At 46.2% G+C, this 16,798-nt stretch overlaps 1 protein-coding gene across 1 annotated transcript in view; it reads left to right on the plus strand.

Moving 5' to 3' along the window:
* Nucleotides 1-2,518: 2,518 nt before the first annotated feature.
* Nucleotides 2,519-16,798, plus strand: part of Erich6 (glutamate rich 6) — a 33,821-nt gene continuing 19,541 nt past the window's right edge. Inside the window, exons 1-7 of the mRNA XM_048424927.3 lie at nucleotides 2,519-2,948; nucleotides 3,569-3,626; nucleotides 9,658-9,746; nucleotides 11,386-11,448; nucleotides 11,723-11,778; nucleotides 11,873-11,989; nucleotides 14,761-14,871. Coding sequence (XP_048280884.1) covers nucleotides 2,525-2,948; nucleotides 3,569-3,626; nucleotides 9,658-9,746; nucleotides 11,386-11,448; nucleotides 11,723-11,778; nucleotides 11,873-11,989; nucleotides 14,761-14,871 — 918 coding nt within the window. The 5' untranslated portion in view covers nucleotides 2,519-2,524. The remainder of the gene's footprint in view (nucleotides 2,949-3,568; nucleotides 3,627-9,657; nucleotides 9,747-11,385; nucleotides 11,449-11,722; nucleotides 11,779-11,872; nucleotides 11,990-14,760; nucleotides 14,872-16,798) is intronic.

Raw genomic sequence — 16,798 nt, forward strand, 5'->3', positions numbered from 1 at the left:
ATCCATTAAAAAAAGAAGTCACTTCCCTACGTAGAGGGCCAGTTGAATTTGAGAACCTCAAGCTGTTTATAACACCAGAGTGCTCTTATTGGGGTTTAAACCCAGTTGTAGGGTGTATACCCCAGGCTCTAGGCTCACCCCTAACACCTGTTCCCAAAGTTCTAAAATTGTCTACAAAGACTGATGTGGGAGAATTGTCTGTATTCTGTCAATCATATTTTAATAAAACGCTGATTGGCCAGGCAGGCAGTATAGGCGGGAAAACCAGACAGGAAGTAGAGGTGATACAATGAGAACAGGAGTTTTCTGGGACACAGGAAGTTCTCTCGCCATTCCTGTGCAGACCACTGAAGAGGCAGCATGTAACTTGCCCTGCTGAGAAAGGTACGGAGCCATGTGCTAAAGTAGATAAGGATAATGGGGTAACATAAGTTATAAGAGTTAACAAGAAGACTGACCTAATGGGCCAATCAGTTTATAACCTTATGGAGTCTTGTGTGTGATTTTCCTTGGGACTTGCCGGCTTGTTGGGGTACCGGGCAGAACAGAAACCCCAACAAGCTGGCCCCCTCATACTACAAAAGATCTTTCTCGTCTTAAATCCCACATATCTTATTTACTCCCTGGAGCACGAGGTCTAATAGTTCTTAATAATAAAAGCCCAGAGTCAGATACAGAGAGGTCAGAGAGAAGAAGGAGCCAAACCACAGCCACCTTGCCTACTCAGCTTCCCAGCAGAAAACAAACTGAGTTCCTGTTTCCTCTGGACACATCGCTTCCTCTCTCTGCCCAGCCATATCACTTCCTGTCTGTCTGTACAGACCTCCAGACCTCTATGGTTAACTAGTGACTAGCTCCGCCCTCTGATCTCCAGGCAAGCTTTATTTGTACAAACACGAGATCACCACACTTCCCCACCTCTCCAGGTCTCTTGGCTGGACTGCCTTCCTGTCTTGGACCTGCTGCAGGGCTCTTTATGTCCCTGTCCACGCACATTTGACCCTTTTTCCAAAGCCCCTCTCCCCCGGAGTGTGACTAATTTGTGCTACTCACTCCCTGGTCTAAATCCTAATGCAAATCTTTTCCAGCCATCTCGCTGAACCCTGCCAGGGAGTTAAGTACTTTTTCCAGTTACTTTGTCTTCTTCTGCCTACTGTCCTGGCCCCACTTCCAACAGAGGCTTGGCTCACAGTAGTGTTTAATAAATACAGTCTTGAATTAACAACCATAAAATATTGCTCAGTGAACCGACACACCTAACTTCTCATTCACCTTAGAGTCTTACTGGTAAGACCCTTGCATGAAAGACTCTGGCTAGACTCCCGTGACCCACACCTGAACCTCAATGTTAGGACAAGCTAGCAGGACATTCGCCCGAGACCATGTGCTCTTCTGTGGGATAGGAATTATCTATAGGAACAACTCCTCAAGAAGGGTTACTCTGACCGTATGTTAAAAAGAAACAAAGCAGGGCCACTTAGGGTTGTCTAGATAAAAACAGAAGTTAGGGCCATTGTGACGTTGCATGATCCATGTCACGGAGTTGTCCTGCCTCCCAACAGAAACTCTTCCTTAGAGCCTCTTTCAAACCACTTGAAAGACATCTGTCCGCTGACAGGCCCTCCCAAAGGCACCATGCTGCAAGTACCTCTGTCTTCCTTCGTGTTTCCAGTGGTCTTTGATGAAACCTGTTCATAGTTACAGACCACCGTTTTATATTCACTATCCACAAATATCTTAAAGGCATCGGTGGTCCCAGTTTCACCCACAGTGACATAGCAGGAATCACACACAGTGACTTCTAGGTCTGACCCTGGGCATCCGATGAACAAGTCAACCAGATGTTCACTATGTTATCCTGGATACCTTTCTGAGGATGGGCAAATATTTTACAAAATAATTAAAGTACCATGAGTTGTAAACAAAAGCCCTGGAAGATAAGAGGTGCTCCGTGGTGGCCAGGTATCTCAGGTGGTTTCTACTTTCAAGACAAAAAGATAGATCAGACAATAGACCAAACTAGGGCTAGAGTGACTCAAAAGGTGTCAGCCGCAAAAAATATAGGATGTCTAGTAGTACTAGTAGTGATAGTAATAATAATAATAAATAATAATAATAATAATAAACAGTTCAAGGCAATATTCTCGTAAATCAAGTCTGCAAACTACACACCAAAGGCTGATGTCTAATATTGTAAACAGAGTTTGACTAGAATTTCCAGTGGGCATCTTTCTACTAAAATCAAATCACACAGCTCCCTCAATGCCCAGTGGCATCGTGGATGTCCATCTCCAGAAGCCACTTCCTCTTTTAAAAGCTGGAGGATGACTCCAAGGGAGGCAGCTTCTCTGCGGGTTAGGAGGGGCTGTGGCTGAAAGGAGCTTGCCCCGGTCCTGCCTGGGCGCCCCACCCTCCACCGGTGCGTTAAGGGGTACTGCTGCTTTAAAGACCGAAGGTTCGGTCATTACCCTGGGAGACAGCCGCTCAACTGCAGCTCGCGCTCCCGGACCGGCCGCCCGCAAACATGCGCCCCCGTCGCAGCATCCTAGAGGCTGGGAAGGGCAGTCCGAAGGAGCCCGGGAAGGGCAGCCCGAAGGAGCCCGATGAGGCCTCAATCGAGGAAGAGGAGGTGTTGGAGGAAGAGGAGGAAGAGGAGGCGGAGGGGACACAGGGGAGGGAGGAAGTGGCGAGCCATCAACAGGAGAATCCCGACCAGATTCCCTCGTTGATGGACGATGACGACCTCTGGAAGGTCACAGACAACCGTGAAGGCCTTTCCGAGGATGAAGACTTCTTATTTCGTCCTCGCCTAACTAGCGTGGTCACCCCCAGCCTGAGCGCCACGCCCTCGACCAGCCATCTATCCAGCCCCACGTGGAGCGTGGAGTCACATCAGCCCACCGAGGGCTCTCCTGCTTCCAGCAGCAGCGCTGCCTCCTCCCATAGAAGTAGTTTGGGGTTTCTCTTGGGGAGGGGGACTGACCTGGGGGCGACCTGTGCACCCCTCCCTCTGCTGCCCACTGCACAGACACTATCAAGTCTTGACTGAAGGTCGTGATGGCTCCTAGTGTAGAATATAGAGGAATCGCTTAGTAAAAGGTTGAAGATGGGTCTCTCACTCCCCGGGCATGGTTGCCTGAAGGGTACCGAGCAACTTACCAAAGCGGTTCTGTAGGCAGCTCTGTAGCTCTCTCCTGTGCCTTGAACGTCTTTGCTGGCCCCGCTAGATCTCTGTCTTACAGAAAAAGGAAAGCAGGACATTTAGAACCAACCACTCCTCAAACTCTCACAGTTCGCATTTTCCTGGGGGGTTTGTCTTTACAGTTGGGGAACGGGTGGTGGGTGTCCTGGCGTATTCTAGGATATGTTGTCTACCAACATCCCTGGCCTCCTCTACCCCTCATTATGTGCTTGTAAATACACGCAGGCGTATGCACACACAAAGTCAGACACACACATCCCTGTGACAACCGTCTTCATCCCTCACCAAATGTTCCCTGGGGACAAAATTTCACTTCAAGAACCCGTGGCATGGAATGGCTAAATAGTTAAATGTTTCATTCAACAGGTTATCCAAAAATATTTCAGACCATTAAGAAAGACTTGTCTGAAGTGACTGTAGATAGGTAAGAAAATGTTTTCAATTGTCATACGTTTTTAAGCAGATAGATTGGTTTTAGATTTTTAGATTGGTTACAAATAGCGCAAGTCACTTACGACGTACTTCTTCCAAGAGTTTGGTTGTTTTTGCTTTTGTATTTTCCCCAAGCTTGCTAGTACATGCTGTAATCCCAACACTCCAGAGTCTGAGGCAACCCACTCCGGCTCACACAGCATAAAACAAGAAACTTAACAAACAACAACTCCTACATTCGTAGTCACTTTGTAAGAGAGAAAAATGAGGTTGCTGGCTTCATCTTATTGCCCAACTATAAGTATGATGTGTCTGCTTATCAACACAATGCATAGTAAGGACAGACCACGTCGGCAATAGTGTAAGTGCTGGGGCGGGAAGATGGTTCAATAGTTAGGAGAGTGTACTGAGTTGAGTTTCCAGCACCCACTCAGGGGTGTTCCACAAAGGCCTGCCACGCCAGCTCCAGGCTCCAGCTCCTGGAGAGGCAGCTGCACTCACTTGTACATTCCACCACCCTCCTAACACACACACACACACACACACACACACACACACACGAGAGAGAGAGAGAGAGAGAGAGAGAGAGAGAATGCTTGTCGTTTATATCCATTTAATTCAAATTTCTAATGCAATGTGTGGTTTAAAAAAAATTAGAGTATACAAACAAATAAAATTGAAAACCTCCACATCATCTCTTCCCTGAGCCACCAGACAGAGTTAACATAATTTGGGCATTCTTGGTTTTCCTTCTATTACATGTGTGTGCACACATGGGGGGTACATGTGTCTATGTTAGTGCACAGGCCAGCGATCACCTAAGGCATCATCTTGGGGGGCTGCTCATCTTTCTCCTTTGAGATAATGCCTCCCATTGTTAGACTAACTGGTCAAACCCCAGGGACCACTGGTCTTTGTGTCCCTGTTGCTAGGGTTACAGATGTTAACTGCCATGTCCAGCTTTTTCACACGTGTTCTGGGAGAGGAAATCACAGCCTTGTGTATGCCAGGCAAGTCTTTTACCAATTAAGCTATGTCTCCACCCTTTCCATTACAATTTTAAAGAATATTTTCACTTGACTTATCAAACGCTGACCTAAATATTGACTTCCTCTCCAGTTATTTGCTTGTTGATTTTGCATTGTTTGTTGGTTGGTATTTATATCAGTTTTAATTTCCTAGGATTTAGAACTGTAAAGAATTTAAACCTCTGTTTTTTGACTTATCAGCGTTAGTGTTCGCTTGTAAAAATTAACTCTACATCCACCACTGCTTCCTTCTATCTTTCTCTTCTAGGTTTCCAGTTAACAAATTACACACAGACACACACAGAGGGAAGCAAGTCACATTAACTACAAACTCCTATGATATTATATTACTTTGCAATTTTATAATATATATAATATATTTTATAATATATGCATTGTTTTCTTAGTTACAGTTTGAGAAAATTTAAAAAAATTTGAATTTCCTCAGTTACATGTTAAGAATCCAGTATATTGGATCCATGGACAAGAAGATTAAATCCGATGTTGCCTAGAAACTAAGATTTCCCATTCGGCTGTGTTCAGTTGCCTTCACTTTCTCTGGGCTGTCTTGTGGCCACATTCTCTTGATTTCCAGTTGTCCACCTTTCATTCCTTTCTTTTGGCTGAGGAAATTGCTTAGGTAATATTTTTCATGTAGTTCTCACGAGTACTCAAATTCCTAAGCTGTTCTCTACCTGGAAATGTCTCTATTTTAGCTTCAGGCTTTGTCAGTAATACAACCTAGCATGTGTCTCTAAACCTGGTCCTTTGGAGATCCAAGGACATTGCCTCGTCAGCTCCCAGAACCCAGGCTTAGTGATCAGTCTGCTTCAAACCCTTCTCATCCTCACCCCTACCCTTCGTCTCTCCCCCTTCTCATCCTCACCCCTGCCCTTCGTCTCTCCCCCTCCTCATCCTCACCCCTGCCCTTTGTCTCTCCCCCTTCTCATCCTCACCCCTGCCCTTCGTCTCTCCCCCTTCTCATCCTCACCCCTGCCCTTCATCTCTCCCCCTCCTCATCCTCACCCCTGCCCTTCGTCTCTCCCCCTTCTCATCCTCACCCCTGCCCTTCGTCTCTCCCCTTCTCATCCTCACCTCTGCACTTCATCTCTCCCCTTCTCATCCTCATCCCTTCCCTTCGTCTCTCCCCCTTCTCATCCTCACCCCTGCCTTTTGTCTCTTTCCATCTCATGCTCACCCCTGCCTGTGGCGCACCACGCCCATCTGCACTCTATGGGCTACCATACAGTTTGTGAACCGGGCAAGGGGCTGGAGATTGAAACACACAAAGACACACACACACACACACACACACACACACAGAGAGAGAGAGAGAGAGAGAGAGAGAGAGAGAGAGAGAGAGAGAGAGAGAGAGAGAGGTCATCCTTGTTGCCAAAATGCCCCAAGAATGCCTTCTTTATTGTGTCCAGGGGCAGCTTATAAAGGGATCCTTAACTGATAGTCATGCCCCAGCCAAACCCACCAGAAACCACTTTCCTGCTATCAGGAACTCCTGAGGGTCTCCTTCCTGCGCAGAGCAGCTGCAAGCCTAACACGTTGTTTACAAGAAATTCAGGATCTGGGGGTTCATAGCTGCCAACATCTGTCCTTCGTCTCTCCCTCTTCTCATCCTCACCCCTGCCTTTGTCTCTCACCCTTCTCATCCTCACCCCTGCCTTTGTCTCTTACCCTTCTCATCCTCACCCCTGCCCTTTGTTTCTCCCCTTCTCATCCTCACCCCTGCCCTTTGTCTCTCCCTCTTCTCATCCTCACCCCTGCCCTTTGTCTCTCACCCTTCAGGCTTGTTGAAACAGTAACTGTTCTCTGCCCTGTTTCTTACCCAGGAGGAAAACTGCCCAGGCAATATGACCACTTTTCGACAACAATAACAACTTTACCCTGCTTTAGAAATAAAACTACTGGGGCTGGAGAGGTGGCCCCAGTGATTAAAAGCACTTGCAGCTCTTGCAGAGGACCCAAGTTCAGTTCCCTAGTACCCACATGGTCCCTAACAAACATCCGTAACTCCAGTCAGTTCCTGGTCTCCAAATGGCCCCAGGCACACACACACGGTACACATGCATACACACAGGCAAATCACTCATACACAAAAAACCAAGATAATTTTTTTAAAGAAAAAAAACTGCTGCCAGGTGCCCCAAATAAAAGACAAATAAAGACACCTTCCTGGCTGGCTGTCCCAAGGTCATTTCCTGACTAAGACGATAGCCATCATTCCCTCCTTTCTGTTTTTAGTTGTATAAAGATAGAAATTTCTCAGAAATTCCCTTTTGGAAAAACTTTCTCTTGTTTCAAGTTTCCGTCTCCTCTGCTCTGGTCTTTCTGTCACCTACAGTGACATGTCCTTTCAAAGAGCCAGATGTTTAGAGTGTGTTTTTCTTCAGTAAGATCTGCAGAGGGAAGAAGCCTTCTGTACCGAGCTGCCATGTGGCCCTGGGCTTCAGCCATGTGTTTTCAAGTCTGTGGGAAGCTCTTTTCCAGACAAGATTCTTGTGTCTCATAAATCTTTCTAAGAAGATGTTTTAAAAACTAAACACACACACACACACACACACACACACACACACACATACAAACTTCAAGTAGTCTTTACTGAATCTGGTGAGATTTTGGGTGATTTTTTTTCTTTAATGCCCTAAAAATGCAACCAACATCAGTTCAACTTCCATTTTCAATTGCCTTACCGTTACTGTCATTTCTGTGGTGCGCACTTCAGAAGGCAGACAGTGGTGGTTTGGGTGAGAATGACCCCCCCAAAGGCTCACCTATTGGCATGCATGGGATGACCAATCATCGCAGAGTGGAACTGTTTGAGAAAGTTAGAAAGATTAGGAGGTGTGGCCTTGCTCGAGGAAATGTGGCCTCGTTGAAGGAAGTGTGTCAGCGGAGATGGGCTCTGAGATTTCAAAAGCCCACGTCAGGCCCAGTCTCTCCAACTCTGTCTGTCTCTCGTGTGCCTGAAGAGCAGGACGTAAAACACTCAGCTACTCCTCAAGCCCCCCGCCTATCAGCCTCCCACCATGATGACCGTGGACTAACCCTCTGAAACTGTAAGCAAGCTCCCAGCTGGATGATCTGTAAGACTTGCCTTGGTCCTGGTGTCTCTTCTCAGCAACAGGACAACAGCTAAGACACAGGTGAAAGTGACAAAGCAAGCTTCGGACCACGAGAAGAGCCTCTCTGACTCTCGTGGACGCCCCTTCATCTGCACGGGCTTCCACTCCCTTGCCCGGGGAAAGGAAACACCAAGGTTTGGATTAGCTTTTGTGGAGGTAACCGAAACAGCACAGGCAAAGCGGCATTCATTCCTACCCTGGATGCTCCCCACAAAGTGAATTAATTCTGTGGCCATCCTCATTTATCTGCCACCTACAAATTCCATAAACAATTATTTGGTGGAAGACTAAGGAAGGCAAGGACACTTAAATAAATAAAAAAAAAATGTAGTCATTTTTGGTAGGTATTGCATCGCGAGGGAAATACACAGTAAATGTCTGGGGATTTCCCTCTCGTGTTGCTTTACTGGTAGTCCCTGCAGCTTGTCTCTCAGGAAGGTTAGATAAACAGGATTGCCTCGGAGACTTGCCCAAGTGGCCTCCGCAGAGGAGTTCTTTGCCTATTCTAGGGCACAGTCATTTCAGAACCGAAAAACAAATGCACTTCACTGACGCAATGTGCCAGAAAACGGAGTGTCAGGAAGGCAGGTGAAGACGCCGCTAGCCTGTGGTGAACAAGCACCGGTGCTACACCAACTGAAACAAATGCTGTTCGATCGTTTTAGAAAACACAGTCATTCGATTAAAATGCAAAGATGCAAGAGAGGCTGAAACGCAATGTTTACTTGTTACCACTAGAGTTGTTAAATTACCGTGCACGTTCCTTAACATCAGCACTTTTTAGAAAATTTGTATAATTTCTTAGCATTCAGGAGGAAAAGGCAGCAAATCTCTTAAGATCAAGGTTAGCCTGGTCTGCAGAGCAAGTTCCATGACAGCCAAGCTACACAGAGAAGCCCTGTCTTGAAAAACAAATAAGCAAACAAAAAGTCTGTAAAATGTGTGTGTGTGCACATACGTGCGTGTGCAGTCCGTGTATGCAAGTTTGTGCGCAGGTGCAGTCAGGCCTGCATGAGCGTGTGGAGGCCAGAAGTATCTCCCTTCATTGCTTTCCACCTTGTTTTTCCCGGGACAGTCTCACTGAAACTGGGCTTCACCATTGTGCCTAGATGCCTGGCCAACATGCCCAGCCCTGGATTAATTTTAAACTAAATAAGATACAGTGTGAACTTAAACTCATGCAAATGTTTAAATGTGCACATTACTAGCACAAGCAGTAAGGATTCCACACATGTGCAGGCAGGTACAGTGCTAGTAAATCCCTACAGGGAAGAGATGATGTTAGCAACCTCTAGGATCTAGAAAGAGTGAGGGGCTCTCTTTTCCGTCTTCTTCTTGGAGAGGCAGCTTCGTTTCTGCCTCTCTCTCTCTCCACTTCTCCGCTTCCCCCCCTTCTCTGTCTCTTTCTCCTCTTCTCTCTCTCTGACCCCCTTCTCCTCCCTTCCCCCTCCATAACCCCCTGAATAAATATTCAACCTCAAAAAAAAAAAAGAGTCAGGGGAGAGCTGGGTGTACCCAAGCTATGCTCACCCAGCATATGCTCACCCAGACAGAACCCCCACCATTCTGTCTGTCTACAGCATTCAGTAACTCCTAATATAGCATTTACCCAGAAGGTCAGTCCTCTCCCTGTCTCTCATGGACCTCAAATCTGAGGGCTCTCAGGAAGGAAGGCTTTCCAAGGAATTGATTTGCTTCACAAGTCATATTTAACTTTACTGAAAATACAGGAATGGAAGAAAATATTTCAAAGAAAACATCAGAACTGTCTACGGGAATATGTCATTCAGCTGAAAATATAGAGAGTAGATTTGCTAACAACCATATAATTAAACTAACATTGTGATTTAAATTTCAGAGATATGTACCCAAATTTGTATGAAAGAGTTCAGATATCAGTACAAACAGAAGAAAGTTGGCTTCAACAAATTTCTAAGCAGCAACCAAGTGAGTACTTGAGTTTCTTTTGCTGGAGGGCGGGGGAACAGTGGATTGAAACTGGACAATCAACCAGTGAGGAAGGGTAGCAGAGCCGACACTGAATCCAGGTGGTGTTAATCAACATTGAGATACTGGGCAAATCTGTTAATCTCATCAAGCCTCAGTCACCTTATCTCTTAGCAAAACTAGTAGTGACACAGAAGCGCTGATCATCAAACTGAGATTAGATATTTAAAATCATTGGTACACAGTATATTTGATAAATGGCAGTGTTTGTATTCACCAAGAAATAACCTGCCATTAAGACAAGCATGGTGGCATTTACCTTCAGTCGGAGTATTCAGAAAGTATAGGCAAGCAGAGCTTCGTGAGTTCAAGGCCAGCCTGGTTCACATAGTGAGTTCAAGGACAGCCAGAAATATGCACTGAAACCCTGCCTTGAAAGAGAAAGAGAGAGACCCATTATAGTTTTGTTATATATTCTTCTGTTTATTATAGAAAGGATGTACCCACTTTTTTAAAAGCTTATAAACCATCAATAAAAATATTGGGTTTTTTATTTATTTAATAAGCTATGGTTTAGGGTGTAGAAAGACTATGGAACAGTACCCATCTAGAATGCAAAAGACCATGGGTTCAACCCCCAGCACTATAAGAAAAAAGAAATTCAACATTTAATGTACCTTACATAAATCTTTAGAAGAAATTATGGGGAGGAGAGGGCTTGTTTCCGTTTACAGGTTTTAGAGTTCATTGTTTAAGGAAGTCAGGGAAGGAACCCAGCAGAAACTCAGAGGAGAAACCGTGGAGGAATGCTACTTGCCAGGCCATGCTTAGCTCGCTTTCTTATCATAAGCCAGGACAGCCTGACCAGGGAATGGAGCCACCCACAGTGGCGGACCCTTCTATCTCAATTAACAATCAAGACACCCCCCCATAGACATGCTGAGGTGGGTGAATGAGGATGCCCCCAATAGGCTCATATATTTGAATCCTTGGTCCCCAGTTGGTGGAACTGTTTGGGAAGAATTAGGGAGTGTGGCCTTGTTGGAGAAGGTGTGTCACTGGAGATGGAGCTCTGTGGTTTTTAAGAACTCCTACCATTCCCAGTGAGGTGTCTCTGCCTCCTGCTTCAGATAAGGATGGAAACTTTCAGCTAACGTTCTAGCACCATGCCTGCCTGCTTGCTTCTATGCTCCCGGCCATGATGGTCATGGACTCAGTTTCTCAAACTGTAAGCCACCAATAAATTCTTCTATACATTGTCTGGAACATGATGTCCTCGCACAGCAATAAAAAAGTAAGATGCATGCCCACCGGTGAATCTGGCCCATTCAATCCCTCGATTGGTAGTCCTTTCTCAGGCAACTCTAGGCTGTGTTAAGTTTGTAGTTAAAGCTAACGAGGATACCAACAAAGTGGCACTGGTGTGTGAAACGTTGTGCATCATTATCTTTCTAAAGAGCTGAGCTCATGTGTATCTCTATTCAATTACTATTTAGGAAAAGGGGGCGGGGACATTTGACAATGAAACAAGCATAGGCACTTATTTTTCTGTCGTATCTTTCTTCCTATTTAACTTGTTTCTCCTTTTTCAAGATTGATGATAAATACATATATACTTTCTGTTTTATTCTATTTTTAGAAAAAGTACCACCCCTAGAAACAAAGGCGGAACAACCAGAAACGCCGGCTTCTAAGCTAAGAGGTAAATGGAGGCTTGCTTCCATCTCCCTTTGCTGGAAAAGACAGATTACCAGTAAGGAACCAGCCTGACTGACTCCGTGTTGAGAAGGTATACAGGCAGGCAAGGCAGATGAAGGACTGAGGCTGTGTGTGTGCACGTGTGTGTGCACATGTGTGCACATACACAGCTATTTGTGTTTGAGTATGTAGGGTTATGAGGTCAAAATGGGCGAGGACAACAAAACGCACAGAGCAACGGTCGCAATTTCTCATCTGAACCTATCCTTTCTCTTCAGGAAGATGGGTAATCAATCCTGAAGAGCCGAAACTAAGTATTTTATGTGAGTCAGAGGTGAGAGCTATTTATCACAATAACTAACGCACCGTTCTTGTTGTGAAGCGACTTATTCAATCTTTAATTTTTTCCCTCTCTTCTTAATATTTAGTATCAAGAAGATTTTGAAAAATTCTTTGAATCTACTCTAAGAACATTGCCCAGCGTCGGGCCACCGCCCATGCTGTCATATAGCAAAGATCTTCCCTATCTGGACGTTAGCATCAAGGTAACTTCAGTTCGTATGTCTTATTATTTCTGTAAAGGACTGCATGGGGCCACATAGTGATTTGTACAACAGATGTGAATAGACCTTTAAAGAATCAAAGCAAAGTGTTTCTTTACTTGGAAAAGCATGCAATGGTTTCCTAAGTGCTGGAAAGCAGCATTGTGGCTCCGGAGGTTCAAAGTCTGGATCCAGATATCAACAGAGTTACCTCTGTAATAAGACTCTCCCTTCGTTTTTTCCTGCTTAAGGACTGGAGGGGCAATGTGTGGCCATCATTGGCTGGTAGTTGTACCATGCCAGTCTCTGCCTCAGTTGTCACTGGCTTCTTATTGGGTCCCAAGGTCCAAAGGTCCTTCTCTACTGACAACATCAATAATACTAGACTAAGGCCTGCTCTAATAATTTCATTCTAACTTGGTGGCCTTCATGAAGACCAAATAGAGTCACATTCCCAGGTACTAGAAGTTAGACCTTCAACATATCTTCTAAGAAGACACAATTCAACCAACGATAGTGGTCACAACGCAAACACAGGTGAACCTTGGACATGTTCAATGACATTCAGGGACCAGTTACTGATTGTGTTTGAAAAGCTAGACAAAGGTTTCGTTAGTGACTCCAGCGAGCCAGGGCACCGCCTTCCACTAATGCGCGGTGACGGAATGGCTGGTGAAATGGTCATCCCCAAACCAAGATGGATGACCTTGTGAAGGGAATGCGCATTCCCAGATCCGAATCCCCTAGATGACTTCTTCTGGGATATGCCAGGTGGTGTTTTGTGTGTGGGTAAGGAAGCCCCAGCTGCGCCCCAGGATCACAGCACGTGTGCAGGACAGATGAGACCCCACCGTTGTGTACAGCAGCTGAACCGCATGGTACTAATAAAAGGCAATGGGTTAAACACCACGCAACTTATCACCAACAGCCATTGGCTGAGCTGTTCACCCAGGTCTGCAAACTAGACTCTTTGGACTGCATTTTTTTACCTGAACCGAGCGCTTTGATTCCTCTGAGCCAGAAGGGCTTTTATCCAGAGAAGTCTCTGGAGGTAGTGGGGTTATAGTCTTCCTCTGACTCGCAGAGACAGACTTGACCATAAAAAAGGGCCTTGTGGCTTCTTCTCCAGGGAGCTGTGCTGACCTAGACAAGGCTGGCTCCTCTGGCTCTGGAGGCAGACACTGCAGTTAGCATTACCATGAGTTGCGTTCAGGAGCGGTGGTAGCTGGCCTGTCTAACCCTCCTCTCCCCACACTCTTCCTGTGAAGATTCCGCTGCCACCTGTGGTCTTCCAAGGGATCTCTGTCTTGCTTCGTTCTCAGGTGAAGGGGTGAAAGAATCATGAGCAAACGGAGTACCACCTAGTCTTTTGTACAGAGACAGTCATCATTTCAGGGTGGCCCCATAATTTCCACCAGCATCTCTCCGTTGCAAGGCTTTGCCCAATCAGCACTCTGGTCAGCACTCTGTCAACAAGTTAACAGGGCATCGAGCTTGTTGTAGGACGGTTTCAAACGCCTACAGATATAGATGCCTTTACTCGAGTGGCCAATCCCCCGCGGCACCAGCTAAGGCCATCACCTTGATAACTGGGTACTTTGCCCATCTCAGAGGACAGCTTAGACGGTAAATACAGGTGTGCTAGGGCTGTTTATGATCTGCAAGGCACCTCTGAGTCTTTCCCTAGAGGATCTTTCCTGAGGCACAGGTCCTCACCTGCCCAGGATCCCCTGCCTTCGTAGGAGTATTGAATTACCAACATGGCCTTTAACGCAGGAACCCCTCAGCAGAGGATTACCTGGGTCACCCAGACTTCTCTTCTGTTTGTTTCCCCTCATCTGCTTCTTCTCTTCCCGGATTGCCCCGTGGAGTTCAGAACCCCAATCAGGAAAGACGCTGGTTGACTGTAGAAAGTTGGCAATTGGACCTGGTCAATTTGAGCTCTACCACACAAGCACACGTATTCAGCCACCTGGTATTTCAGGAGGCAGCAGAATCTTCAGGAGGTGGAAGAAATGGGTCACTATCAGTAGGTCTAGCAGGCCACATAGACTGTCCCATTCAGGCCCTCACTCTCTGCTTCCTGACTGCTGAGGTGACCTAACCAGCCACTCCACATTCCTGTTACCACAGCCACAAGCCACTACTAATGCGTCTTCACTGCCCTGGTTGATTGTATCCTCTAAGCCACGAGCCAGAAGAAACCCTTACTCACTGAAGTGGTTTCTGTCAGGTATTCTTTCTCAGAGACATAAGAGGAGCAGTCACTTAGGCAGGCTTCTTCCTACTAACACTTACAGGAAAAGTTCACACATCCAAACATCCCATACTGTTTTGTAACTACCTGTAGCTACAGACTAGGAATTTCTGTCCCTTCCCGGGGACTCCGAGGTCATCATCTCTATAAGAGAAATTCTGCCGCTTTTCTCTTACACTTCCACAGCTCCAAGACTCTTGACTTTGCTCTTCTGAGCAGTATCAGAGAACAGCACTCCAAACATACCTCAGCTTGCTTCTTCCCGTCTAGCCCTCTAGCGGAAGAGATACCACACACTAGGCAACAAGGACCTTGCTAGCTCGATGTCTTCAGCTACAAAACCCCAGACCCTTGAAAGTTCCCCATCGGGTATTTCTGTGAGGAGTGTTCTCAGTAAATCGGCCCATCCCCCCACTGCCCTTGTGGCCCAGCTAGATGCTACTGCAGTTCCCCATAGGTCTGCTGGGCCTCGGGGCACTTCTTCACTTCCTTTCTCTTTCTCTCCCTTTCTCTGAAGGAGGAGGAAGAACTAGTCCTCAGGTGTGAATTCTGTGGAAGTGTTCTACGATCGCTCCTTTCTGACATGGACTTTTGCTTTGACGACACTCACACTGATCACCAGAAGCGTGTAAGTTAGTTCTGAACAAGGTTTGACCAAGGAACTGTAACACATGTAGTATTTTCCCCTGCTTCTTTCCCTGATGTGATTTTTCCTAAGGCCTGTGTATTACCTGTCAAGGAGATGCCGATTACAACCATCACATTTCCTAGGACGGTTGTCATTTAAAAGACCGAGAGGAATGGGTTGACAAAGCTGGGAAGAAGCTGACTTGATGGCTAGCCTGGTCTTGGGGCACACACACGTCATCCCGGAACTGTCGGGGTCCAGCCTGGTGTCATGGCACACACATGTTAGCCCAGAACTGCTGGTGTCCAGCCTCAACGAAATTCACACGCACTAGGGCAGGAGCGTGAGGAGTAGATTATTAAGTAAAAGGAACAGAGATAGGAGCGAAATAAAAGGCAGAAACACAGAACAGTATTGGGAGTGAAATCCACTGAACACTGAACCAGTCGCATTTATTTTCTACACGCTTATATACTTCACTCTGAAAGGGGAGGGGAGAGGTAACAGACTTCATTCGCATGATATTAGAAATAGACTTGAATTCTCCCACCTTTGGTCCAGGTGGAGCAGATCCACCTCCAGACTCAAAATACTAATTAACCGCACCCTAGGTCAGGATCTCTTATTTGTAGCCACATCTGTTGTCAGGAACTTTGAAAGAGCAAAAATAAGCTCAAACTCTTTGACCTGTAGTCAAGGTGGAACAGGCTCACATCTGTGGGCACCCACAGAACTCAGAAGGTGGAAATAAGAGGGTTGAAGGTTTGAGGCCAGGTTGGTGTGTATGGCCCTGAGCAGAGTGGTCTAAAGGGAGGGAGGGAAGAGAAGAAATGCTAATAAACTTTCAGTCCTGTGGTCATTCAAGAAGTTCCACAAAAGAGATGAGTAATAGGCTTTCTGTCCCCCAATAATGGGTTTCTCCACCCGCGTAGTAAGCCAGATCAAGCTGACTTGAAAAAAGTATAATAAAAGGTGTATTTGAGCAAAGCAACTCCCAAGCAGGTTCTCCAGGCCCAGAGATTGAGGCTGGAGAAGCCACATGCCTGAATTATATAGCGGGAGACTATATAGCCTGTCGGCAAGAGGTGGTGATGTGTCTGCCATAGGCTGGGTTTGTGTCCATCAAAAGCTGGAATGTTTAGGTGGGGACTTGGGCTACTGGTGGCAACAGGAGAAGCAGTTGCAATATTTGCCAGGGATTCTGAACTGGGCTTTTTGGTATCTTTTCTTTGTTGGAGATTCTCTTAGAGGGTGGGGTTTGAAGAGAGAGAGAGAGAGAGAGAGAGAGAGAGAGAGAGAGAGAGAGAGAGAGAGGAATGGAGCTTTCCAGATCACACAGGGGTGAGCTGGAGGTACCGACTGAACATCCTGACCTTTATGGGTATATGGATGCTGGTTCAAATGTGACTACTTCCTGTTAGCATGGAACGCCTTGGGGAGAGGGGAGTCAAGAGTTGTTGGGCTCATGCTCAGTGGGAGGTATGGGTAAAAAAAACATTCAGTTAACTGCCACCCTGGAGACCTTGTGAACCAGTTTCTGGAAGAAGAAGGAGAAGAAGAAGAAGAAGAAGAAGAGGAGGAGGAGGAGGAGGAGGAGGAGGAGGAGGAGAAGGGAAGTTGCTAGGAGAAAAAAATAGATTATTACCACTGGCCCAATGAATGGGGCTAGTCATGGGAAGAGCAAAGATTTCCAGAAAGAATGGAATGGGGATGTACCCCATTGTACTGGCAAGTTCTTCAGACAGTTTGTGCAATGACTCAATAAGGGTTTCAACCAGGCCAGATTTTTTGATAAAATAGCAGCATTCTTTCCCCAGGAAGATGCAGGTGTCTGTAGAACAGCTGGAACAGATTTGCACCTTGGTGTCACAGCTGAGGTTTGGGTTCAAAGGCATGATCGTTTTTCTTATGTCTAGAGCCTGGTTTC

The sequence above is a fragment of the Myodes glareolus genome, chromosome 20 (assembly GCF_982192425.1).
Source record: "Myodes glareolus chromosome 20, mMyoGla1.1, whole genome shotgun sequence".
In the NCBI taxonomy this organism is placed as follows: domain Eukaryota; kingdom Metazoa; phylum Chordata; class Mammalia; order Rodentia; family Cricetidae; genus Myodes; species Myodes glareolus.